The sequence below is a fragment of the Trachypithecus francoisi genome, unplaced genomic scaffold (genome assembly GCF_009764315.1).
Source record: "Trachypithecus francoisi isolate TF-2019V2 unplaced genomic scaffold, Tfra_2.0 Lachesis_group12, whole genome shotgun sequence".
Classification (NCBI taxonomy): domain Eukaryota; kingdom Metazoa; phylum Chordata; class Mammalia; order Primates; family Cercopithecidae; genus Trachypithecus; species Trachypithecus francoisi.
This window is the reverse complement of record NW_022681457.1, coordinates 84,527,301-84,554,078: the sequence shown is the minus strand read 5'-3', so window position 1 is coordinate 84,554,078 and position 26,778 is coordinate 84,527,301. Positions and strand designations below refer to the sequence as shown.

At 43.3% G+C, this 26,778-nt stretch overlaps 1 protein-coding gene across 11 annotated transcripts in view; it reads left to right on the top strand.

Annotated features, from left to right (window-relative positions):
• CAP1 (cyclase associated actin cytoskeleton regulatory protein 1) overlaps positions 1-25,474 on the top strand; it is a 33,423-nt gene extending 7,949 nt beyond the window's left edge. For 4 of the 11 annotated variants that reach the window (XM_033226972.1, XM_033226970.1, XM_033226969.1 and 1 more), the window contains exons 2-13: positions 11,463-11,587; positions 12,453-12,556; positions 14,126-14,203; positions 16,740-16,883; positions 16,989-17,074; positions 19,026-19,131; positions 20,370-20,547; positions 22,818-23,002; positions 23,287-23,410; positions 23,558-23,640; positions 23,964-24,107; positions 25,219-25,474. In XM_033226972.1, the coding sequence (XP_033082863.1) occupies positions 11,476-11,587; positions 12,453-12,556; positions 14,126-14,203; positions 16,740-16,883; positions 16,989-17,074; positions 19,026-19,131; positions 20,370-20,547; positions 22,818-23,002; positions 23,287-23,410; positions 23,558-23,640; positions 23,964-24,107; positions 25,219-25,302 (1,428 nt within the window). In that variant the 5' untranslated portion in view covers positions 11,463-11,475 and the 3' untranslated portion in view covers positions 25,303-25,474. The remainder of the gene's footprint in view (positions 1-11,462; positions 11,588-12,452; positions 12,557-14,125; positions 14,204-16,739; positions 16,884-16,988; positions 17,075-19,025; positions 19,132-20,369; positions 20,548-22,817; positions 23,003-23,286; positions 23,411-23,557; positions 23,641-23,963; positions 24,108-25,218) is intronic. The other 7 variants (XM_033226971.1, XM_033226968.1, XM_033226967.1 and 4 more) reach the window with 3 other exon arrangements.
• The last annotated feature ends 1,304 nt before the right edge of the window (positions 25,475-26,778 follow it).

The window sequence follows — 26,778 nt, the reverse complement described above, 5'->3', positions numbered from 1 at the left end:
TTAGGTGGCATCTTTTTTTTTTTTTTTTTGAGATGGTGTTTTGTTCTGTCCAGGCTGGAGTGCAGTGGCCTGACCTCGGCTCACTGCAACCTCTACCTCCCGGGCTCAAGCAATTCTCCTGCCTCAGTCTCTTGAGTAACTAGGATTACAGGTGCCCACCACCATGCCTGGCTAATTTTTTAATTTTTGTATTTTTAGTAGAGAAAGGGTTTTGCCATGTTGGCCAGGCTGGTCTCGAACTCCGTACCTCAGGTGATCTGCCCTTCTCGGCCTCCCAAAGTGCTGGGATTACAGGCATGAACCATTGTACGTGGCCTAAATGGCATCTTTACTGGGGCAAAGTGGTTCCTGTTATTTGGTTTCTGTGGTAAGCCAACTTGTATCTTCTGGTAGCATGTGTAGGTTTTACTTTGTGATATGTTAAAACCTAGTGATAAGAATTTATTAGAAGTAGTACTAACTAATATATAGTTTAGTGGTAATTTAGAAGAGATACCCAAGTAGAGATTTTTATTATCATTATAAAAGATTATATGTTAAAAGAAAGTTTGGAACACTGAGGTAGAAATTGTCAAAAACCCCATCACCCAAATGTGACAAATATTGTAAATTTTGTGTTCAAGTTTTTTTCACACTCCATTTAGCTGTTCCCCTATAATTAGAAGTCCAAGATAGATATAGATAGATCAATAGATCTAACATTGCAGCAAACATCTCCATGCTTATCACTTTTCTCACATTATGATTTACTTTCTTAGGATAAAACCTCAGGAACAGGCTTACAAAATTAAGGGCAAGAGAAGCATTTTGGAGCAAATCAATTGGGCTACCATAGTAGACAGGCTGATTTGTACAGTTGCTTTATTTTCAATTTTACTTAAGGATGATGACTTAGAAAAACAACTATGGGACAAAGTAGAAAACATTTCAAGCATAGCAACTTCCTACTCAAGTGGAAATTCATGCTACTGGCTTAATTGCCTGGTGGGATGTGACAAGAACTGCACGAGTAACCTGGTTCCATTTACTTCTGAATGACTTCCTTGAATAGGCAGAAGGAATTGGGTTAAGTTGTTAGAAGTATGAGAGTGTGAAGCAGCTTTGGCAGGAATCACTAGCCATTTCTGATTTTTTTTTTTTTTTTGAGTCAGAGTGTCTCTCTGTCGCCCAGGCTGGGGTGCAGTGGCGCGATCTCGGGTCACTGCAACCTCAGCCTCCTGGGTTCAAGAGATTCTTGTGCCTCAGTTCTGGCGTAAGATGGTGTTTTTACAAGATGATTTCTAGGATTACAGGCATGCACCACCATGCCTGGCTAATTTTTGTATTTTTAGTAGAGACGAGGTTTCGCCATTTTAGCCAGGCTGGTCTCAAACTCTTGACCTCAGGTAATCCACCTGCCTCAGCCTCCCAAACTGCTGGGATTACAGGCATGAGCCACTGCATCCGGCCTGGTTTTTTGGTTTCAAACCACAATAGACATTGCTGGAGAATCAAGCTCATAGTTTTTTTTGCTCTGCATGATATCCCTCCAAGAGCTTGTCTGTTCTCATGACTTCATGACAGTTCTTTGCCAATGATTTGCAAACATTATCTCCAGTCTTGATTGTTTCCCAGGTTTTATTTCTAAATACTCACTAGTCATTTTCACTTAGAAGCTTTGTCTTCTTTTCAAACCCAGCATTTCCAAAACTGACCTCATCTTGTTGCCCTAACTAGAACATGCCACAACCCATTTCTGCCCATAATGTCATTATTCTCTTAAGGCCCCCATATTTGCAAATCTGGAGTCATCTTTGTCTCCCTTTTCTGAATGCTACTGTGCTCACAGTCAGTACCATACAGTTAGTACTTGTTCTCAGTTTAATGCACACTTGTTTCATGTGACCTCCAAGGGCAGAACCAAGATTCGTGGGTGGAAGTTGCAGGGAGGCAGATTTGCCTCCATATAAGGAAGAACTTTTTAATACTTTGAGCTGTCTAAATGGAATGGGCTGCCTCCAGAAGTCTTGGGTTCTCCATCACTGAAGGTGTTTGAGCAGAGGCTGCCTGACTAATTGCTAATTGAAAGGACTGTTCTGGCATAAGATGGTATTTTTACAAGATGATTTCTAGAATCCCTCTAATCCTGAGAACCAGTGAGTCAATAGAAGGTAGCTTTGTCTCTCCTGCTCTCCTGTCTCTCTTTGACTCCCTTAGGACAGGGAAACTATTTTACCTTTCTTTTATATTCCGTACAGCGCTTAATTCAGGTGCTGGTCTCTTAATTGCCTAAAGATGATTATTTACAGGTTAATTTATTCTTCCCATTTTGTTCCAATATTTGGTTAGACACCAGATGTTGTGGATTTTTTTCCTTTGAAACATCTTTTGTAGGCTGGGCACTGTAGTTCATGCTGTCATCCCAGCACTTTGGGAGACCAAGGCGGGTGGATCACCTGAGATCAGGAGTTCGAGACCAGCCAGACCAACATGGTGAAACCCTGTCTCTACTAAAAATACAAAAATTTACAGGGCGTGGTGGTGCATGCATGCCTGTAGTTCCAGCTACTCAAGAGGCTGAGGCAGGAGAATCACTAGAACCTGGGAGGTTGAGGTTGTAGTGAGCCGAGATCATGCCATTGCACTCCAGCCTGGGCAACAGAGTGAGACTCCATCTCAAAAAATAACAATAATAATAAATAAATACAAATGTCTTTTGTAGTAGCCTTATTTTACAGCTAGATGAATAACAGTTTTTAATCTAACTTTCTAGACCCTAATATCATCACTTGTCTCCACATCCCATTCTGTTTATCAGAGTACTTGTAAGCACTTTGCTTTCATCATATATTCTTTCACTCTCAAAACCCTTGAATGACTTCACATTTATCACAACATCAAATTTAAATTTTCCCTGGCTTTCAGTGCCCTCCATAATCTGGCCCAGCTTGCTCATGCATCCTTGTTTCCTATAATACTCCATGTTCTATACAGGCTAACCCACTCACATTTTCTGGGCATAGCCTGCTTGGTCTCCTTTTTTGCTTTTGACTTGCTCTGGAATGGCTTCCCTTTTTTCTCTTACCTCTTCAAGATGCCTCACTTCCCTCCTGAAACCAAACTACTGCCAGTCCTCATTGATTTCCTCGGAACTCTCAGAGCATGTAGTAATTTATGTAATTCAGAACGATAGCAACAACATTCTGTGAAGAAAAATCTGCAAGAATAGGCTGATAATTTAACTTTCCCTAATCCAACTGGATATTCCCTTAAAACCTTTAAAAATATAGGCTGGATGTGGTGGTTCACATCTGTAATCCTAGCACTTTGGGAGGCTGAGGCAAGAGGACTGTTCGAGCCCAAGAGTTTGAGACTAGCCTGAGCAACATAGTAAGACTCTGTCTCTACCACACACATACACACACGCATACACACACATACAAAAAAAGCAAGGCATGGTGGCATGTAGTTATAGTCCCAGTAGTCCCAGCTACTCAGGAGGCTGAGGCCAGGAGGTCAAGGCTGCAGTGAGCTGTGAACACACCACTGCACTCCAGTCTGGTCAATAGAGCCAGACCCTGTTTGTTTTTTTGTTTTTTTGTTTTTTTGTTTTTTTTGAGACAGAGTCTTGCTTTGTTGCCCAGGCTGGAGTGCAGTGGAGCGATCTTGGCTCACCGCAAGCTCCGCCTCCCTGGGTTCATGCATGCCATTCTCCTGCTTCAGCCTCTCGAATAGCTGGGACTACAGGTGCCCACAACCATGCCCAGCTAATTTTTTGTATTTTTTTTTAGTAGAGACAGGGTTTCACCGTGTTAGCCGGGATGGTCTCAATCTCGTGACCTCGTGATCCGCCCGCCTTGGCCCAGCCGGTTTTTTTTTTTTCTTTAAATAAAAACCAAAAAACTTTAACAAATATAATCTACAGTATTTATTCCATTCACATTTTATTTTGTTGTCCTAACCAATATGTGTGCTTCTGGAAGGGAGGGACCATGTGTCGTCTGTTTCTTCAGTAGGCCCACAATGCTAAGCACTTTGATTTTAGTAGCATCTTCTATATGCCTAGTTTTTCTAGGTACTGGAAGATACAGTCAGTGCAGGAGGTAGAATGGATGAATTCCCATCCTTGAGCCTATATTCCAGTACATAATATGTAGTGCTCACATTTTACATTTGAATTGCATTTTAACACTTCTGAAGTGATAACTCGTATCTATGAAATCACCTCTTTTGATCCTTATATATCTCTGTATGCTAGATGAGGATTACAATCCGTTATGTGACTGTGTAAAGTTACACAGTTAGTATGTACAGCTTGGGACTCAGGCCTCAGTCTCCTAATTTTATTTGGATTTGTGTAATTTTGACCACCTCTGTTTCTGAAGCTTTTATGATGAATGCTTAAGTAGTTGGGAATCCAGACATTCATTTATGGAGGTTTACATGTAGTTCTTGGTTATTGACAATTAGAAATGGCAAGGAGCAAGATGAGGCAGACATACAGTTCTCTGCTCTGATACTTCTGTATTTGGGAGAAGCCTTATTTATTTATTTTAATAAAAGAGATGAGGTTTTGCTATGTTGCCCAGGCTGGTCTTGAACTTCTGGCCTTAAGCCATCCTCCTGCCTCGGCCTCCCAAAGTGCTGGGATTATAGGTGTGAGCTATCATGCCTGGCCTGAGAAGCCTTATTTTAAACATTTGCTTTCCAAATATGTCTCATCTATCCTATATGTGATTGAGAAAAGTTGGCCTCCATGGAGAAAATTAAAAGCAGAAAAATGGAAGATGCTGACTGGGCACGGTGGCTCACACCTGTAATCCCAGCACTTTGGGAGGCCAAGGCGGGTGGATCACCAGGTCAGGAGATCAAGACCATCCTGGCTAACACAGTGAAACCCCATCTCTAATAAGAATACAAAAAATTAGCCTGGTGTGGTGGCACGCGCCTGTAGTCCCAGTCGGGAGGCTGAGGCAGGAGAATTGCTTGAACCCAGGAGGTGGAGGTTGCAGTGATCTGAGATCGTACCACTGCACTCCAGCCGGGGCAACAGAGAGAGACTCCATCTCAAAGAAAGAAAAATGGAAGATGCTAATAATGTAACTAAAGACACCATAAAGAGGCCTTGAGTCCATAGTGCTGTGCTTAGCAACAAGTCAGGACTGGATACTAGGATAAGCCATTGTGGAGTAGCGAGAAGAGCCGCAGAGTAGGATTCAGAATATTTGTGCTCTAGGCCTGGGTTCTTTACTCACTGGTTGTTTGATCTCTGGCAAGCTTTTAACTGCTGTGAATGTCAGTTCAGTTTCTTCATTCTAAAAACAGGGATCAATGTCTGCATAACATACCATGCAGGATTATTTTAAGTCTCAAAGAATCAACAGATTAATAATGTTAAGCATTTACAACTATAATTATTATATTTAATTAATATTATATATTCTAAGAAGAGTACTTTCCTTGTGGTACTTAGTTTGAAGATCTCTATATCAGTGGGATTTGTGCCTGAGAAGGCAACATTTATTTGAAAGACAGGAGAGTTTGTAAGGTCTTGCAAAAGCAGATAAGTAAAAAATTAAAGAAAAAAAGGAAAAAAAAACACTTCTCCATGGATTCGATAAGGAAGATAGCCATGCTGTGTTGAGGGGAGAGTGAGTAACAGCCTTTATTTATTTATTTTCTTACTTAAACACCCTTATTAGCCTACTGTTCTTTTTTTTTTTTCTTTTTTTGAAACATAATCTTACTCTGTTGCCCAGGCTGGAGTGCAGTGGCGCAATCTCAGCTTACTGCAACCTCCGCTTCTCAGATTCAACTAATTCTCGTGTCTTAGTCTCTTGAGTAGCTGGGACTACAGGCACACACCACCACGCCTGGCTAATTTTGTATATTTTAGTAGAGACGAGGTTTCACCACGCTGCCCAGCTGGTCTCGAACTCCTGAGCTCACGCAATCCACCCATCTCGGCCTCCCAAAGTGCTAGGATTACAGGCGTGAGCCAAACACACAGTGTTTTTATTTTTATTTTTATTTATTTATTTATTTTTGAGACGGAGTCTCGCTCTGTCGCCCAGGCTGGAGTGCAGTGGCCGGATCTCAGCTCACTGCAAGCTCCGCCTCCCGGGTTCATGCCATTCTCCTGCCTCAGCCTCCCGAGCAGCTGGGACTACAGGCGCCCACCACCTCGCCCGGCTAGTTTTTTGTATTTTTTAGTAGAGATGGGGTTTCACCGGGTTAGCCAGGATGGTCTTGATCTCCTGACCTCGTGATCCGCCTGTCTCGGCCTCCCAAAGTGCTGGGATTACAGGCTTGAGTCACCGCGCCAGGCCACATACAGTGTTTTTAATGCCTCGTATGTTTATAGTACTGGAATTACAGCGGCAAGACATGGTCCTTGCCTTAGGGTGGCTAGTTGCCTGTTGACTAGAGGAGATCAGATGCATTCAGGGGAGTATGGCCATAAACTCTTAGGCTCTGAAGACTATTAAATAAATTATTTTATTTTATTATTACTAATGTTTTGAGACAGAATCTTGCTCTGTCACCCGGGCTGGAGTGCAGTGGTACTATCTTGGCTCATTGCAACCTCCCCTTCCCAGGTTCAAGCCATTCTTGTGCTTCACCCTCTGTAGTAGCTGAGATTATAGCACGTGCCACCATGCCCAAGTAATTTTTGTATGTTTAGTAGAGACGGGATTTAGTAGAGATGGGGTTTTGCCATGTTGGCCAGGCTGATCTCAAACTCCTAGCCTCAAGTGATTGCCTGCATTGCCCTCCCAAAGTACTGGGATTACAGGCATGAGCTACCACGCCTGGCCAAATAAATGATTTTAAACCAGTGTGGGCAGTGTTGTGACAGAGATAAGTGCATAGTGTTGAGGTAGCACATACTAGAAATACTTCCCCAGGAGGTGATACCTTAGCTGAGACTTAAAGGACAGTAGGAGTTCTAGAGGGGCAGATGGGAAAGGGAAAACATCTAAGCAGAGTGGATAGCATTATAAAGGCTCAGAAGTGAGAGAAAGCATGACTCTTTCTGGAAAACGCAAGTAGTCCCGGGTTACTGTAGTGTGCTAAGGAAAGATGTAGCAAGAGATAAAACTGAGGAGTGGTAGAAGATTAAGCAGGACCAGATTAGAGGAACTCTTGTTTGGACTTTACCCTGAACGCTCTGGGGTATGTATCAAATGCAGCTGTAATATTATATCTCAAATGCAAATATAATTATAAATATTTCTTTAATGCCATTCAGTACTCTGGGAAATGTTGAGATATATCACTCTGACTATAATATGGAGAATGGATGAAGAAAGTTTATTACTGTAACTAGGGGAGACTAGCCAAGAAGTCATTGCAGTAATCTTGGTGAAGTCTTGATATCCTTTTTTTTTGAGACAAGATCTTGCTTTGTTGCCCAGACTGGAGTGCAGTGGTACAATCATGGCTTACTGAAGCCTCTGCCTTCTGGGCTTAAGCCATCCTCCCACCTCAGCCTTCGAGGTAGCTGGGACCACAGTTGTACGCCACCATTCGTGGAAAATTTTTAAATTATTTTTGTAGCGACGAGGTCTCCCTATGTTGCCCAGGCTAGACTTGAACTCCTGACCTCAAGCAACCCTCCTGCCTTGGCCTCCCAAAGTGCTGGGATTAGAGGAGTGAGCCACTGTGCCCGTCCACTATCCTAACTCTTATCAGTCAGGATGGAGGCAAGGGGCATCTATTCATAAGCCTATGGATTTTGATGACTGATAAGATGTTGTGGGGGAGTTTGTGGAATCCTTACTATTTTCCAGGACTGTGCCAAGCACTTCTGCATGGATTCCTTCATTTATTCTCACTGAAGCCCTTTAGATTTTTGTACTATTACTGTCTTCATTATAAAGATAAGGAAATTGAGTCTCAGAAAGTTTGATAACTCCTTATAGTCACAAAGCCAGTGCATATTGTTATTCAAACCTCCAATCTCTCTGATTTCCTCTGAAGAACACTCTTTTTTTTTTTTTTTTTTTTGAGATGGAGTCTCGCTCCGTCACCCAGGCTGGACTGCAGTGGCGCGATCTTGGCTTACTGCAAGCTCTGCCTCCCAGATTCATGCCATTCTCCTGCCTCAGCCTCCCAAGTAGTTGGGACTACAGGCGCCCACCACCACACACGCCCGGCCAATGTTTTGTATTTTTAGTAGAGACTGGGTTTCACCATGTTAGCCAGGATGGTCTCGATCTCCTGACGTGGTGATCCGCCCGCCTCGGCCTCCCAAAGTGCTGGGATTGCAGGTGTGAGCCACCGTGCCCGGCCTAAAGAACACTCTTACCCACTATATAATACTGCCTAACAGTTTCCAGTTACTGACTTGATCAATCAGGTGATTGATGGCAGTGCTAGAGCAATGTTAGGGAAGATGATTTCTGTTTTTGGACATTTCAGGTTGCCTTTGGAACATCCAGATAGAGATGTCTAGGTGAAAGCTGGATTTTTTTTTTTTTTTTGGAGACAGGGTCTCACTCTGTCACCCAGGCTGGAGTGCAGTGGAATGCAGTGGTACAATCACTACTTGACCTCCTGGGCTCAGGTAATTCTCCCACCTCAGCCTCCTGGGTAGCTGGGACTACAGGTGTGTACCATCATGCCTGGCTAATTTTTTTATTTTTTGTAGAGATGGAATTTTGCCATGTTGTCCAGGCTGGTCTTGAACTCCTGGGCTTAAACACTTCCTCCCACCTTGGTATTCCAGAGTGCTGGGATTATAGTTGTGAGCCACAGTACTTGACCTGAATCTAAAATTTAATCCAGATGAATGGCCTGAGCTGGATGGATATGCTGCTGTGGTAGTCTTTAGTCTGTAGGTGGTTATGGTGGTACCACCTGGCAAATAGGCTGGCATTACTACAGTGAGGTAGTCAGAGGCTTAGGAGTGTACATGACTACCCGAAGAATGTACATGTGTGTAGGGAATGAGAAAAGGTGTATCTTTCACATTACAATGTCACACTTCAATTCTGGACATTGTTTTCCATAACATCTCAAATCTCATCTTACTCCCACCAAGAACAAAAAAACAGTTTCTGTTCTTTTGTATTTGGTTAGTGGTAGAATGAGATTAGCTGTAAATGGTAGCTGTATTGTCCTTTTTCATTCTGCTTAAGTCAGACAGCAGACTGTAGATTGTTTAGCAGCGAAAGCCTACAAATACAAGTGAAATACGGAAAAAGGGAGCCAAAGTCCCATGACGCTCTATTATTCAGCATTTAAGATTGGCAAATGTTCACAAACTCTGGCAGCCTCTAGCAACACATGTACTGTGTCTTCATGTTAACAATGGTCTCAACCTGAAACATCCATGTATGAAGGAACCTGTTTTATAACAGAACCGAGTGGTATCTGTTCATGGAAGGTAGCATAGGAGTTTATTGCATTCCTTGCCTTTTCCCCTGGATTTATAGCATGGTGGATTGTATATATATGTGAGTCTGTGCCTTGATCAGTATGCATAATGGAACAGGGCAAGAATTCAGATATCAGTTGATAGTGTCATAACATCAGAGAAAGTGTGTTGACTACTTATGGTCTTCTCTGTTTGAGAGTAGGACATAAACCTGGAAGCTTCGGCTGCTGCTGCAGGCCAGGGAATGGAAAGGTTTGTTTGGTTCTCATTCTCATTTTTTTTCTTTGCTTCTCTTTTAAACAACACTCTCTGACAAGTGATTGGGTCCACAGAGACCAGAGCTTGTACACAGAGAAGAATGGACAGAGATTATATTGTTTTCCTTACTTTATCTTGCGAGCTGCTTATCTCTTCCACAGGGAGGACAATGTGTTAAACTGAGATAATTCTGGCATGCTGTCATCTTTGGGGGAATCATAATTGCTGTGGTCATTTTAGGCAGCTTCAAGGGAGTTGAGTTCATTCAGCTTCAGTTACCTGAACTGAATTCAGTTACCTGAATCGATGCTTTCATGAAATGGAATCTTTTCCAAGTCAAAGCTTGGATTGAAATTTCACTGACTAGTTTTTATGAGATCACTTAGGGTCTCAAATACTTTATGTAGCAGTGCATTGATCATATTTTACTCTTATGTGTGACTTATGGGCAACTTTTAGCACCCTTGTCCCTCTGGAGTTTTGGAATGCTATTTGTGAGGTTCATAACTTCATAAATATTTATTGAACATCTACTACCTGCCAGGTAGTAGTCTAGATGGTAGAGTATACAGTAAGGAATAAGCTATATAAGGTCCTTTCTGTCTTGGAGCTTACTTTCTTTGGGATATTAGACATTGAATTAGGCTAGTTCAGATAAGATAGCACTTGTGAAAGATCTGTAACAAGTTCTGTTGGATGTGTCTAGTGTGCTTCCCTACTGCATGTCCACATCTTTCTCATCTTCATTTGAAGGCTGGCTCAAATGGCAGCTTCTCCATCATATCCTTATCTGATCCTTCCAGCTGATATATTCCTCCCCTCTTTGAAATCTCATGCCTCTCTATCAGCAACTCCCTTATGTCACCTTAGTATTTTTTTTTCTATTTGTTTCATACTTGTTAGTGCATATGTTAAGTCTCCCCATTAGACTATAAATTATTGAGGGCATACTGGGCACAGTGGCTCACGCCTGCAATTCGAGCACTTTTGGAGGCCAGGGCGGGTGGATTACTTGAGGTCAAGAGTTCGAGACCAGCCTAGCCAACATAGTGAAACCCTGTCGCTACTAAAATTACAAAAAATTAGCCGGGCATGGTGGTGCGTACCTATAACTCCAGCTACTTGGGAGACTGAGGCAGGAGAATCCCTTGAACCCGGGGGGGGGGGCGAAGCTTGCAGTGAGCTGAGATCCTGTCACTGCACTCCAGCCTGGGTGACAGAACGAGACTTTGTCTGAAAAAAAAAAAATTTATTGAGGGAAGAGTAAATATCCTGTTCATCTTGGTTTGGGATATTTCACATTCAGGCAGAGGATGTTGTGGGAAAAAACACACTGAACTTAGAGCCAGAAGATGAATTGAGTACTGGCTTCTCTATTCAGTGGCTGTGTGACTAGGCAAGTCATTTAACTTCACTGAAACTAAGTTTTCTATCACTAAGCATGTAGTAATCATCCTTCTGTTCCTGAATAGTTGTCGGGAGGCTCAAACTGAGATAATATATGTGACTATCCTTTGCAAATTCTAACTTTCCACACACAGTATCATAGTAAATATTGAGTAAGTATTTGAATGAGTAAGCATTTACTTTAGTGAACACCTTTTCCTGAGCAGTTCTCTTGCTTACTGAGGTCTTTTGATTTTGTAAATATACTAGACTACTTTTTTATCTGATTTTTTGTATTGTTCCATTTTGCAGATAACATCTTAATTTTATTAAACTATTCTGTTCCTGAGAATTGGCATCTTCTTCATCCACCTGGGGGTGACCAGGAATTTTCTGTTTTTCTCTCTGTAGGTGCTATTTAATATTTAAATAACAAATGACATTTGATCTGTTTCAGCAGGTGGTCCATTATGGCTGACATGCAAAATCTGGTAGAAAGACTGGAGAGGGCAGTGGGCCGCCTGGAGGCAGTATCCCATACCTCTGACATGCACCGTGGTTATGGAGACAGTCCTTCAAAAGGTAAGCAGTCCACAGCCCAGCAGAATGCTTTCTTTGAGTGTCTTGGCCTGAAAATTTTCTATTATTCTCTCCTTTGGAGCTAACTTTCCAAAACTTAATCTAGATGGTTTATCTTTTGTAATTTGTATTGCTTTGAACAGATAAGAGAGGAAAGGAAATGACTTGTACAGGGAGGCCTGTGGTTAAGTTATTTTAACACAAGAACTTCCTGCTTGTGTGATATTTCCTGTTCTTTCTTTAGCAGAATGACTCCAATGTAAGTCAAATGACAAGTGATAATATAATTCCTCTCTCCAAACAGTTGGCAAATTGGACATTTTGCACATGCAGCAATTGAAACGTAGAATGTTAGCACTAAAAGAAACCTTGGAGGATCATTTTGTTTATTTTCATTTTATAGATAAAGAGAATTGGCCGGGCGCGGTGGCTCAAGCCTGTAATCCCAGCACTTTGGGAGGCCGAGACGGGTGGATCACGAGGTCAGAAGATCGAGACCATCCTGGCTAACATGGTGAAACCCCGTCTCTACTAAAAAATACAAAAAACTAGCCGGGCGAGGTGGCGGGCGCCTGTAGTCCCAGCTACTCGGGAGGCTGAGGCAGGAGAATGGCGTCAACCCAGGAGGCGGAGCTTGCAGTGAGCTGAGATCCGGCCACTGCACTCCAGCCCAGGCGACAGAGCGAGTTTAGTCAAGGTCACACAACCAGTTAGTGGTGATACTGAACCTAGAACCCAGGTTTCCTTACTCCTGTTCCAGTATCCTGTTGACTGTATTACCTTGCCTCCTCACTTTCATATAGAAGCACGTTTTAAAGAAGCCTCCTTCTGATGCATGGCTGATTCTTCGTGGTGTGTTTGTCTTTAGCAGGAGCAGCTCCGTATGTGCAGGCATTTGACTCACTGCTTGCTGGTCCTGTGGCAGAGTACTTGAAGATCAGTAAAGAGATTGGGGGAGATGTGCAGAAACATGTAAGGATGTTTGCCTTTTTCCCCTTCTTTTAAGGACTGACAGCTTTCTTCAGTCAGCCAAGGTCCTCATCCTTGGTTTAAGAGCTCCTTGAGAAGTGCCTCTTGGTTTGAAGCATTACACATGTTATTTTTCTTTTACCTGTACTGAGGAGTTCAGTCCAGCCACAGAAACGATTCCTCTTATTTTTCTAGGCCCCTTGCTTTTATCACATATTTGTACAGAAAGCTTGCTTGGTACATAAAATATGGTTCTGTTCATCTTTGTAGCGAAGAACATGCACTAGTTTGATCCCAACATATTATATAATCAAACTTACAGTGGCTTATTTAAAGGAGTCATTATCATGACTTAGCATTTATAAAACTATGCTTGATAGTTATTAGTTATGCTAATGTGGGTTATTTTCACACTTAACCCACAGCAAGAATATGAAGTAGGCAGTGACAGGTGCCTTTCCTCCCACCTTCCTTTATGCCTCCTACGTCATCACCACCACTCCCTACCCCCACCCTACACTCACATATACATTCTACCTCTATTTTTGGGACCCAAAATACCTTCCTGCTAGCTCACCGAATGATCCTTTATAAACAGTAACCATGCTCGGGATCTTCTTCACCTAAACCTTTCTCCAAGACTGGTTGCTTGGGTTTTGGAAAATCTATTTTGAGCCTCTCAAATACCATCTGTTGCCAATGGTTTTAGCTCTAGAGAGTGGGACTGGGACTTTAATAAGGGTGTGGAGGCTTGCATTTTTACTTTATACAGTTCTGTAACATTTGAAAAAACTTTAAAACATTTATCATTTGTGTTTAAAAATGCAAATCCAGAAAGAAATAGATTTCTTTCTTTGAATTTTTGTATTTTAATAGTGCTTATAGTCTCATGTTTCTTAAAGTCTTTTGACTACGAATGACCCTTAGAAATAAAGAACATATTTGTAACTGAGATAAAAGTTTCACAAAATGATATTTATACTACTTCTGCTATACTTCTTTTTTTTAACTTTTTATTTGGAAATAACCTGAAGTTGGTGTGCTGCACTCATACTTTTGTTGTATTAAGCTCACTAAATTGATTTAATTATTTATTAATGGGTCATGGTATCTGGCATTTGAGAGAGAGCTTTAACCTAAAGGAGTAAATACCTTGAGAATTTTCGGCATACATTTAGGCCTTTGCCTTTACTCCTGTCTTCAGTTTTTGAGAAAAGAAAGGTGTTTTTTTGGTTGCTGTTTGTTTTATTTTGCTGATGTGAAATAGGAAGGATTTTTCAGTGCACAGTATCACAATGCATGTGTAAGGTGCTAACATGACTTCATTTAAGGCTAGGTGATTATCCATTTAACTTCACTTCCAACTCTGGATATGTGTCCCTGATGAGTTCCAGTAGGAACAGTAGTATATGTAATTCTGCTATCAGTCCCTGGAATCCAGAATCATGAGGAGGATAACATGAAGTGCCTGGGTTGCTATCAGAGTACATGGAAGTAGAGGTTTCAGGTTATTCTTATCAAGACTTCTCCAGTTATAATGTGTCATCAATAGCTGATTCTTCTTTCTGGCAGGCGGAGATGGTCCACACAGGTTTGAAGTTGGAGCGAGCTCTGTTGGTTACAGCTTCTCAGTGTCAACAGCCAGCAGATGTAAGTTCACTACTAGCTGGTTTCATTTTGGTTTGATGCTCAGGACAAGTTGAGAGATTTCTGTCAAGCTATTATAACATTTTAAAATAGACTTACTAGGCTTTTGATAATACATGTTCATACCAAGTCCCAGAGGTAGAGCCATACTTTACGTGCCTTCATGGGAAGGTACTATTGAGTACTTAATGGTCTCTACTGACTTTTTCTCTGTCATTTTGCATAGGCCCGTGGTTATTCCTGGGACTTTGCTTGCCTCCCTCCTTGCTGAGTCCACATTCATCATAGTGTCTCCAAAGCCCTTTAAAGATGATTCTCTTGCTTCACTGTGGATGGGCTTTAGTAGTGCTCCTGTGGAGATCTTAAAACTCCTGTAGTATTGCTTCTCTCTTCATCCTTCACTGGTTGGGAGAATCTCCCTTTAATTTTACTCCCACCTCAAAATTTTATGGTGCAAGATGTGAAAAGCTGAATTAGAGAAAATTTAGATTTCTCTTGGAGTCAAAGAAAATAGGTTGCCTTCTTTTGCATTTGGCTTTCCTACAGAGGAATAATAAAGCAAGTTGTCCTAAATGCTGTATTAAAACCCTTGACTCTCAGCATGCCTAGATAATATAAAAATAGTGCAAGATAATGTCATATATATTAGATTCTGGTTAAGCATACTGGCTTACTTCTGTAATCCCAGCACTTTGGGAGGCTGAGGCAGGAGGATCACTTGAGGCCAGGAGTTTGAGACCAGCCTGGGCAACATAGCAAGACCTTGTCTGTACTAAAAATAAAAAAAAAAAAAAAGTAGCCAGGCAAGGTGGTACATGCCTATAGTCCCACCTACTTGAGAGGCTGAAATGGGAGGAACATTTGGGACTGAAAGTTTGAGGTTGCAGTGAGCCCTAAACACACCATTGCACTCCAGCCTGGGCGACACAGCAAGACCTTCTCTCAAAAAACAATGTGTGTGTGTGTGTATATAGATACTATCTAATTCTAATATGTAGAATTAGATTCTAATTCTTAATCTGTCCTGAATGGTTAAGATCTGAGAATTGAGATGTTCAGGAAATGGAGCTTTGGAGGAAGGGTGCAAACAAACAAAATTCATCCATTTTGCCAAGGTGCCTGCTTGAATGCTAAGCCCCTAATTGTTTTTTATTTTATTTATTTATTTTTTTTAAAATCTGTTTTTTGAGACAGGGTGTTGTTTTGTCACCCAGACTGGAGTGTAATAGTACAATCACAGCTCACTGAAGCCTTGACCTCCCAGGCATAAATGATCTTCCCACCTCAGCCTCCTGAGTAGCCTTGACTACAGTGTGCGCCACCACGCCTAGCTTGCTTATTTATTTATTTAATTGTTTATTTATTTTTGAGATGGAGTCTCACTCTGTTGCCCAGGCTGGAGTGCAGTGGTAGGATCTTGGCTCACTGAAACCTCCACCTCCCAGGCTCAAATGATTCTCCCACCTTAGCCTCCTGAATAGCTGGGACTACAGGCATGCGCCACCATGCCCAGCTGATTTTTGTATTTTTATAGAGATGGGGTTTCACCATGTTGCCCAGGCTGATCTTGAACTCCTGGACTCAAGCAATCTGTCTACCTTGGCCTCCCAAAGTGCTGGGATGACAGGCGTGAGCCACCATGCCTGGCCCTAATTCTTTTTATTATTTGTAGAGACAAAGTTGTGCTGTGTTGTCCAGTTTGGTCTCGAACTCCTAGTCTCAGGCATTTCTCCTGCCTTAGCCTCCCAAAGTGCTGGGATGACAGGCGTGAGCCGCCATGCCTGGCCCTAATTCTTTTTATTATTTGTAGAGACAAAGTTGTGCTGTGTTGTCCAGTTTGGTCTCGAACTCCTAGTCTCAGGCATTTCTCCTGCCTTAGCCTCCCAAAGTGCTGGGATTACAGGCGTGAGCCGCCATGCCTGGACTAAGCCCCCTAATGCATTTGATTCATCAGTTCTTTACTCAGCAGCTACTACATGACTAGCAATGCATTGAGGGCTTTAATGATGATAAAAGAGCTCATCTTTGAAGAATTAATGAGAAAGTAAAGCATATTCACATGGGTCCATTGATAGTTTGTATTGGTGAGTGATAAAATGCCAAAATTGGTTATTCTGACAACAAATGCTGTAGGAGGCTGGTGTGGCTGGGTTGGAGGGCCCTCATGAAGCGTGAGGAAAATGTGGATTCATGGAAAAAGAAGAGAACATCATGAGTAAGGCACAGGAATGATGTCCTGAGTGTATGTCCTCTAAGTGGAACAAAAAAGAGACAAGTGGCTGAAATGGAGGTATTGTGGTATAGCTGAAGTATGGATCCTGGTCATGAAGAACCATCAGGTGCAGCCTGAGGAGTTGGGACTCTACGAGGAGAGTGAGATGATGAGCAGTATTTTAGCCTTAGGAATCAGGACAGGACTAATGCAGTTTATTTGGGTGCTTACTAGAGTCCATAGAGAATTCTTACCTTCAGGATCAGAAGGCATAGACACCTTTGTGGAAAGATGTTAATCTGAATCTTTTCTTGTATCTTTTCCTAGAATAAGCTTTCTGATTTGTTGGCACCTATCTCAGAGCAGATCAAAGAAGTGATAACCTTTCGGGAGAAGAACAGAGGCAGCAAGTTGTTTAATCACCTGTCAGCTGTCAGCGAAAGTATCCAGGCCCTGGGCTGGGTGGCTATGGTGAGCAGTGCAGATTCCAGGGCTGGGGGTGTGGGTTTAGATTCTAAGAGGGAAGGCAATATAGTTGGAGAGGTCCTGAGTCACTGACAGCTTGTTTCTCTCTAGGCTCCCAAGCCTGGCCCTTATGTGAAAGAAATGAATGATGCTGCCATGTTTTATACAAACCGAGTCCTCAAAGAGTACAAAGATGTGTAAGTTCAGCCTTTTCTTTTCTTTCTTTTTTTCTTTTCTGAGACAGTGTCTCGTGTTGTCACCCAGGCTGAAGTACAGTGGCACAATCACAGCTCACTGCAGCCTCAACCTCCCAGCTCAAACAGTCCTCCCACCTCAGTCCCTCAAGTAGCTGGGACTTCAGGCATGCTGCACCATGCCTGGCTAATTTTTTAATTTTTTCATAGAGATGAGATCTCACTGTTTCCCAGGCAGGTCTCTAATGATTCTCCTGCCTTGGCCTCCCAAAGTGCTGGGGTTACAGATATGAGCCACTGTGCCCAGCCAAGTTCAGCCTTTTCTCAAGGGGTAAAGGATAAACCCATTTGGTTACTTGCTGGAGTAGCACTTTGGAGTTACTGAAGGCTGCCCTTAGCCACTGTGCTGGTTTTATCTCGGGGCTGCTTTCTGGAGAGCTTTACAGATATTGTCTCACAGCTGCATTTGCAAACAGGAAATGTTTCTGCTTCCACTTCTGCTTTCTCTCCTTTGTTGATAGAGGCCCTTTTAGCCTTCTGGGTTTAGGAAGTTTTGCTGACAGTAACATGGACTAATGCCCTTTATATAAGATTTTGTTCCTTTGTTGAGAATTTGTTATCTGGCCCAATGGCAAAGGGTTCAATAGGACTTAACAGAAATTCTTCATGCAGTCAGTTAAAGTGAGAGTAAGGCTGCCTAGCCAGTGCAGGTATTACGTAGGGCAGTCCTTGTATGTCTAACCACATACAAGGTTATGTCTACCAGTTCTGACTTCTCCATTGCTGGTTTTGAACTGGAATGATTGCAGGCAAAATTTATTAAGTTGCATATCTACGTAAACCCTTCCTTTCTTCCATCCTTCATCAATCAACAAACATTTATTAACTACTCTTTTTTTTTTTTTTTTTTGAGACGGAGTCTCTCTCTGTCACCCAGGCTGGACTGCAGTGGCTGGATCTCAGCTCACTGCAAGCTCTGCCTCCCGGGTTTACGCCATTCTCCTGCCTCAGCCTCCCAAGTAGCTGGGACTACAGGCGCCCGCCACCTTGCCCGGCTAGTTTTTTGTATTTTTTAGTAGAGACGGGGTTTCACCATGTTAGCCAGGATGGTCTCGATCTCCTGACCTCGTGATCCGCCCGCCTCGGCCTCCCAAAGTGCTGGGATTACAGGCTTGAGCCACCGCGCCCGGCTATTAACTACTCTTTTTAAGTAATACTATACCTTCCTGTGAGTGAAATGTGTCCCAGAACAACAGGCACTTCTTTATCCTTCTAGCAACATGGAATTAAGCATGACAGTGTTTTGATATATCCCACCATTATCCCATCACTTTACAGTTGAGGAAAGTAAGTCTCAGGCTAAATAACCTTCCCAGCTAATACACAAGAAGAGAGGGGACTTGGACCATAGGTACAGTGCTATTTCTATAATGTAATGCTGATTGTTTCCTCCTAAAGGAAAGTTTAAGTTTGCTTTTGGTGGGAGTGGGCATATTTTGACATAAGGCATTGTCTCATAAGGCAGTTAAGTTTCTTAGAGTTCCACAGTGATACTTAAGAGCTCTCCTCTCTACCATGGTTTTATGTACAGAATGTCTGCTTTTATCAGTTTTACATATTAGATTGTGTTTAAGTTCTACTTTGGAAAAAGTTTCAATAAGCAAGTGGTCAAAAGAAAAAAAAGTTTTGGTACTTAAAACAGTTTGAGAAACATTGCTATGAGAGATAGAGATAGAATCCAGAGTCTCTATCTTAGTGGAGTTTGGTCTGATTAGGGTAATAGACTAGGTTGTGTATACATAGAAGTTTGGTGATGACAGAAAAGCTGCCATTGAGCAGAGCCTAAGAAACACCACAGGTAGGAGAATGTGAGCCCATAGGAAAGAAGGGTTCTGGAATCACCACTGTTATGTACCCAGACCACCTGTGACAAGTTCTTCTTTAATCCTCCCAGGGATAAGAAGCATGTAGACTGGGTCAAAGCTTATTTAAGTATATGGACAGAGCTGCAGGCTTACATTAAGGAGTTCCATACCACCGGACTGGCCTGGAGCAAAACGGTTAGTGAATCCTTTCTCCCTCCCTCCCTCCCTCCCTCCCTCCCACTTTCTCTCTCCAGGGTGGGGTCCACAGTTTTCTTAGACTTCAGCACTACCAAAGTCTGTGAGGGAATGCTAGTTTTTTCAGTGGAAGGGAGAAAGAAAAGGGGGAGAAAGAAAGGGAAAAAAGAGTAAAGGGAGCAAGGATCATAGGAGAAGGAATACTTGGTGGTATTCAATTTCAATAAACATGTCAGGGACAGTGATTGGTGCTAGAGTGGGAGACACACACAAATGAGTTACACTGTCCCAGCCTTTAAGGTGCTTAAAAATAGGAACGCAAAACCCCAGTACAACAGTACAAATCACCAAGCCAAATGCTATAATAAAGATATAGACTCTAGAGTATGAGGAAAAGAAGAGTGCTTCTCACTAGAAGAGATTGTGCTTTGAAGGTATATACTCTTATGTGAGACTTGAAAGAAGTATAGGGCAGTGAGAAGTGGGATACTACAAAAGGCACAGCTTAAAATAAATGCAGAGTAAATGTAGAGATTGGTCATCTCTGGCTTCAATAAGGGGAAATAGTCAGATTTTTAGGAGAAAAGGCTGGAAAGGAAGGTAGGCTGAGACGTTGGGATGAGGTATTTGAGCAAGGGAGTGAAAATGATCCAATTTGTCTTTAAAAGAGTCTCAGTATATAGGTTAGGAATAAGGACTCATGCTCGGATTATGAAAGTAGTCATGGTGTTTGGGAGATAGTAGAAACACATTTGCAGGAGATAGCACCAAGATCATAGAAAGAGATTTGATAAGGTTGAAGAAGTTGGAATCCTCAAAGAAGATTGACTAGTCAGCCTTGGATGGTAACATCTTTCACTGAAACAGGGACAAGGGATGATTATACAGGGAGGGGAGCATGCAGGAAATGATGAAATCAGTTTTGAACTTGTTGAATCTGAGGTACTGGTAACACACTAAGGAAGATGTCAAATAGATTTGTGGAAAGAGTTTTTAAAGCTGGAATCAGGTGAGGTCAAAGGCAAAAGGTGATGGTCAAGAAATAGAACTGAGAGCTGGATCTTCGGGAAAGGGTGAGAAGGCATAAAGCCAAGTTGGGTATGGGTAGGACGCATTACTCATTGCCTCAAAGGCTGTAGTGGGGACCCCATGTGCACTGGCCACATGTAGGGTGCTACTGGGAGTGGTACAGAGGGGAAGAGAGAGGGTAACGATGTTACCTGCACTTACTGTTTCAGGGGCCTGTGGCAAAAGAACTGAGTGGACTGCCATCTGGACCCTCTGCTGGATCAGGTCCTCCTCCCCCTCCACCAGGCCCCCCTCCTCCCCCAGTCTCTACCAGTTCAGGCTCAGATGAGTCCGCCTCCCGCTCAGCACTGTTTGCGCAGATTAATCAGGGGGAGAGCATCACACATGGTGAGTGAGCACTTTGACACAGTCGGTACAACAAGTTGTGTGGGCCAGACCCCACCAACCAGAACCCAACAGCTAGTCTGTAAACCACAACCCTGACTTGTGTGGGAGTCATTTGGTGTGTCCTGTTCCTTTAAGGGACAGCAAAGCTGGCTTAAATGGAAATTGAAAATGATGATCACAGTTGGAGGAAGTCCTCTGCCCCATGGGAAAGTGACTTAATATTAGGTAGCATATATAGAGTACCCTCTTGTGCAAAGGCACAGAGCTGGCGGTTTTCCCCAGAGCTTTTTCCGTGGCACCACATGGCCTCTGGAAGGCACTGTGTTAGGAGTTAACTTCCTCAGAAGATGCATACTGGTTACATGGAAAATTTGCATGAGAGTGACCTAATGTTGGTATAAAGTAGATACCCTTAACACATCTGGCGGAAGTCTGAGTTGTCCAGCCACTTCTAGGAGTCTACGATCATAGTAGCAAAAAATGGTGTAACAACCTAAATCCAACAGTAAGAGAAATGGTTAACTACCACATGTCCTGTTGATGAAATGTATGCCATCATTACATGTTTTTCTACAGTGAACCACGTAATGTTTAAGAAAAAAAAAATCGGCCGGGCGCAGTGGCTCAAGCCTGTAATCCCAGCACTTTGGGAGGCCGAGACGGGCGGATCACAAGGTCAGGAGATCGAGACCATCCTGGCTAACACGGTGAAACCCCGTCTCTACTAAAAAATACAGAAAACAAGCCGGGCGAGGTGGCGGGCGCCTGTGGTCCCAGCTACTTGGGAGGCTGAGGCAGGAGAATGGCGTGAACCTGGAAGGCGGAGCTTGCAGTGAACTGAGATCTAGCCACTGCACTCCAGCCTGGGCGACAGAGTGAGACTCCGTCTCAAAAAAAAAAAAAGAAAAAAAAATCTAGTATGTAAGTTACAACCACAAGGAATGATGGAGATAAAGGCCATTCAGTATTTGTTATAGTTAACATAGATCAGGCCATCTTCAAAGCAAGGCGTGTGTCAGCCTGCTGTGGGAGATCATGAATTATTTTCCCCTTAAAACATAAAAGAAATATATTTTTACTTTTATTTTTTTTTATTTTTTTATTTTTTTGAGACGGAGTCTCACTTTTTTGCCCAGGCTGGAGTGCAGTGGTGTGATCTCCTCACTGCAACCTCTGCCTCTCAGGTTCAAGCAGTTTTCCTGCCTCAGCCTCCTAAGTAGCTGGGACTACAGGCACCCACCACCACACCCAACTAATTTTTTTGTACTTTTAGTAGAGACTAAAAATACACCATGTTAGCCAGCCTGGTCTCCAACTCCTAACTTCAGGTGATCCACCTGCCTCGGCCTCCCAGCGAGCTGGGATTACAGGCATGAGCCACAGCGTCTGGCCTAGAAACATACTAAACTACAGGTTAACATGAGAAAGTTTTTTTTTTTTTTTGAGGCGGAGTCTCGCTCTGTCGCCCAGGCTGGAGTGCAGTGGCCGGATCTCAGCTCACTGCAAGCTCCGCCTCCCGGGTTTATGCCATTCTCCTGCCTCAGCCTCCCGAGTAGCTGGGACTACAGGTACCCGCCACCTCGCCCGGCTAGTTTTTTTTTTGTATTTTTTAGTAGAGACGGGGTTTCACCGTGTTAGCCAGGATGGTCTCGATCTTCTGACCTCGTGATCTGCCCGTCTCGGCCTCCCAAAGTGCTGGGATTACAGGCTTGAGCTACCGCGCCCAGCCGAGAAAGTTTTTAAGTGTCAATAGTTGAACTAAATTTATTAACAATGTGTGTGATCATAACCAACAAAACTATATATATAGAGAGAGAGAGAAAACAATATCGTAGAGTCGCAAATGCCAACACTGACGGAGGAGGTAGGGGAAGTAGGGTTAGTTAGCTGTGGGGAGTGAGGGTTTTTTCTTTTTTTTTTCCTTTTACCAAATTTTCATTACTGCCACTTATTTTTCTTCCTTTATTGCTTTAAAAACGACATATTTGTGCATATATATTTGATATGTCTTTCTAGGTCTTTTTCTGTGCATTTACTCCCTATCGCCAACCACAGTATGTACACATTCCATGTTGTTGTTAATGGAACCATATAATTTAACCTTGGGGAGAAAAGAAATGATGAAAGTACTTCTTCAAAACTGCTTGCAAGAGAACACCTCAGAGGCTCTGGTTTTTGGCTTTGAATTCTGTTAAGGATGTTTAACATGATGATAGCAGCTCAGAGGTCTGGTATGAAGGACAGGAACAAGGTAGCTGTTGTTCTTACAGCCCTGAAGCATGTATCTGATGACATGAAGACTCACAAGAACCCTGCCCTGAAGGCTCAGAGTGGTCCCGTACGCAGTGGCCCCAAACCATTCTCTGCACCTAAACCCCAAACCAGCCCGTCCCCCAAACCAGCCACAAAGAAGGAGCCAGCAGTACTTGAACTGGAGGGCAAGAAATGGAGAGTGGTAAGTTAAAAATACCTAGACAGGGGCAAGTATTTTTATTATTTTATTTTTTTGAGATGGAGTCTCAGTTTGTCGCCCAGGCTGGAGTGCAGTGGCGCGATTTTGGCTCACTGCAACCTCCGCCTCCTGGGGAAAAGGAGTAGGGACAGGGGGTTCAATGGAGCTTAGCTAGATGAGGGCAGAGTTCTGGCTTCAATTGCAATAACAAAAAGTTTGGGATAGCCTGGGTTTTTTTTGTTTGGTGTGTGCTTTGTGATGAGAATCCTGGGATCTCTCTCTGATAGGAAAATCAGGAAAATGTTTCCAACCTGGTGATTGATGACACAGAGCTGAAACAGGTGGCTTACATATACAAGTGTGTCAACACGACATTGCAAATCAAGGGCAAAATTAACTCCATTACAATAGGTAAGTCTTTGTCGCTGTCCCATGCAAGCCCCGTCCCAGAGCCCGAGAAGGCTAATATCATTTTACCTACCCTATCTTAAAGATTCCTAAATGTATATTACTTTCCTTTAAAGTTATACTGTTGACAAACTCCCTTTCTTCTCCTAGATAACTGTAAGAAACTTGGTCTGGTATTCGATGACGTGGTGGGCATTGTGGAGATAATCAACAGTAGGGATGTCAAAGTTCAGGTAACTCGATATTTTGGCTCCTTCTTTTTGTCCCTGGGGAATTAATTGAAAGCGACATGGTAGACCCACAGATGTTGCTTTCGTGGGAATCTGATTCTACAAAGTCTGTAAGCTGAGCTGCTTTGGACATGGCAGAAGAGGGGTTGGCTCTTCAGGCGAGTTCTTTTCAGGACCCATCCCAACCCACCCAAGTATCCAGTGTCTTGCGCACCTGTGAGCTTTTCATGTAGTTGCTGAGTCACGTGAAACAGGAAAGCTTTTCCTGCAACTTACTCTTGTCCTCCCCAGCTGTTGGGACTCAGTTCTCTTGGTTTACTCTGCAGGTAATGGGTAAAGTGCCAACCATATCCATCAACAAAACAGATGGCTGCCATGCTTACCTGAGCAAGAATTCCCTGGATTGTGAAATAGTCAGTGCCAAATCTTCCGAGATGAATGTCCTCATTCCTACAGAAGGCGGTGACTTTGTAAGTTTCCTGATCTCTTTAGTATGATGTTAAAAACAGAGGGACTAGGCTGGGCCGGTGGCTCAAGCCTGTAATACCAGCACTTTGGGAGGCCGAGGCGGGCGGATCACGAGGTCAGGAGATCGAGACCATCCTGGCTAACGTGGTGAAACCCCGTCTCTACTAAAAATAAAAAAAAAAAAACTAGCCGGCGTGGTGGCGGGCGCCTGTGGTCCCAGCTACTGGGAGGCTGAGGCGAGAGAATGGCGTGAACCCGGGAGGCGGAGCTTGCAGTGAGCCGAGATCGCATCACTGCACTCCAGCCTGGGCGACACAGCGAGACTCCGTCTCAAAAAAAAAAAAAAAAAAAAAAAAACAGAAGGGACTGAAGATTTCTTGCATTGGAGAAAGCTGTTTCACGAACATTCTGCACTGAGCAGCTAAAAACCCAATAATGCACACCAAAAACACACAGAAATGGCCGGGCGCGGTGGCTCAACCCTGTAATCCCAGCACTTTGGGAGGCCGAGACGGGCGGATCACGAGGTCAGGAGATCGAGACCATCCTGGCTAACACGGTGAAACCCCGTCTCTACTAAAAAAATACAAAAAATTAGCCGGGCGAGATGGCGGGCGCCTGTAATCCCAGCTACTGGGGAGGCTGAGGCGAGAGAATGGCGTAAACCCGGGAGGCGGGGCTTGCAGTGAGCTGAGATCCGGCCACTGCACTCCAGCCTGGGCGACAGAGCAAGACTCCGTCTCAACAAAAAAAAAAAAAAAAAAAAAAAAAACACACAGAAATGAGGTAGTCCAGTGTAGTGGAGCTCCAAAGGAAGGTGCTTTCTGCCTAAATGGAGCTCAAGGTAGCAAAAAAGAATGGGGATGAGCCACGGCACCTTGTCAAGCTGGTGCTATAAAGCCATATGTACTGTTATTTACACCCCATAGACTTAATAGTCTGTCCAAGATCACTGAACACTAGAACACCACATGGCTCTGTGATTGGTCTCTTGCTACATCCTCCCGTGCCCCTTGGGTTAAGTGGAAGCAAGCATTGGGAGAAATGTGTGAGATTTAGCCTCAGCTCTTCTTTAGCTCAGATTGAAACCTGCTGTCTCTTCTTTATTTGCAGAATGAATTCCCAGTTCCTGAGCAGTTCAAGACCCTCTGGAATGGGCAGAAGTTGGTCACCACAGTGACAGAAATTGCTGGATAAGCGAAGTGCCACTGGGTTCTTTGCCCTCCCTTCACACCATGGGATAAATCTGTATCAAGACGGTTCTTTTCTAGATTTCCTCTACCTTTCTGCTCTTAAAACTGCTTCTCTGCTCTGAGAAGCACAGCTACCTGCCTTCACTGAAATATACCTCAGGCTGAAATTTGGGGTGGGATAGCAGGTCAGTTGATCTTCTGCAGGAAGGTGCAGCTTTTCCATATCAGCTCAACCACGCCGCCAGTCCATTCTTAAGGAACTGCCGACTAGGACTGATGATGCATTTTAGCTTTGAGCTTTTGGGGGTTATTCTTTTTTTTTTTTTTTTTTTTTTTGAGACGGAGTCTGGCTCTGTCGCCTGGGCTGGAGTACAGTGGCCGGATCTCAGCTCACTGCAGGCTCTGCCTCCCGGGTTCACGCCATTCTCCTGCCTCAGCCTCCCGAGTAGCTGGGACTACAGGCGCCCGCCACCTCGCCTGGCTAGTTTTTTGTATTTTTAGTAGAGACGAGGTTTCACTGTGTTAGCCAGGATGGTCTCGATCTCCTGACCTCGTGATCCGCCCGTCTCGGCCTCCCAAAGTGCTGGGATTACAGGCTTGAGCCACCGCGCCCGGCCGCTTTTGGGGGTTATTCTACCAACAAACAAACAGTCCATTGGAAAGAAAACAGTCCCAGGAATTAACAGATCAGAATGTTCACACTGGTTAATCTTTTTCTAACAATGAGCATGAAGGTAGCAGAAGCTGGTGTGTTTCCAGATGGTTCTTCTAACCAAACTCATTTTCACTGTTGACAAGTGAGGCAAGGGTTGCACTGGACCGAAGGCTGAGGCTTGGCCATCTAGCATTCCATGCAGAATGGTTTCCCATAAGCATTCCTTTTATTCTCTGTTCTATCCTGGTTCTGCCTCAACCATGAGATAGGAGAGTCTCCGGTACTAGCTGCTATCCAGGGCAGTTAATGGAGTCTTGGACCCTTTCTTTCTGTGGGATCCCTGCCCGGCACCTTCCTACAGAGATGACTTTAAAAGAAAAAAGAAAAAAAGGAAAAACAACACACCATTTCAAGGAGTCTGGCATTCCTGAATCCTCCTTCCCTGCTAGGTGCCTGTCACCTGTCTTCACTGCCTCCTTTTCCCTGTCATGCTCATCAGCTTATGGCTTCTGTCCAAGCACCTGAACAGAGGACTAAAACCTCCACTGCAGGCTGGTTTTAGGTCTTGATTTATGTAAGAATCTTGCACAGCACTGCTAATGTAAATTTCAGTTTTTCCCCTCTAGGACAAACACTTACCAAAATATGCAACTTTTTTTTGGTGGGAAGAGAGATTGTCCTGTGATTTCTACCCATTTCCTGAGGCCTGTGGAAATAAACCTTTATGTACTTAAAGTTATACAGAAAAATAGAATAAAGTTAATACCAAACTTGCTTAGTTGTTTACCTGTGATATTTGCTGTACAGAAATGTAAAAAATACTGA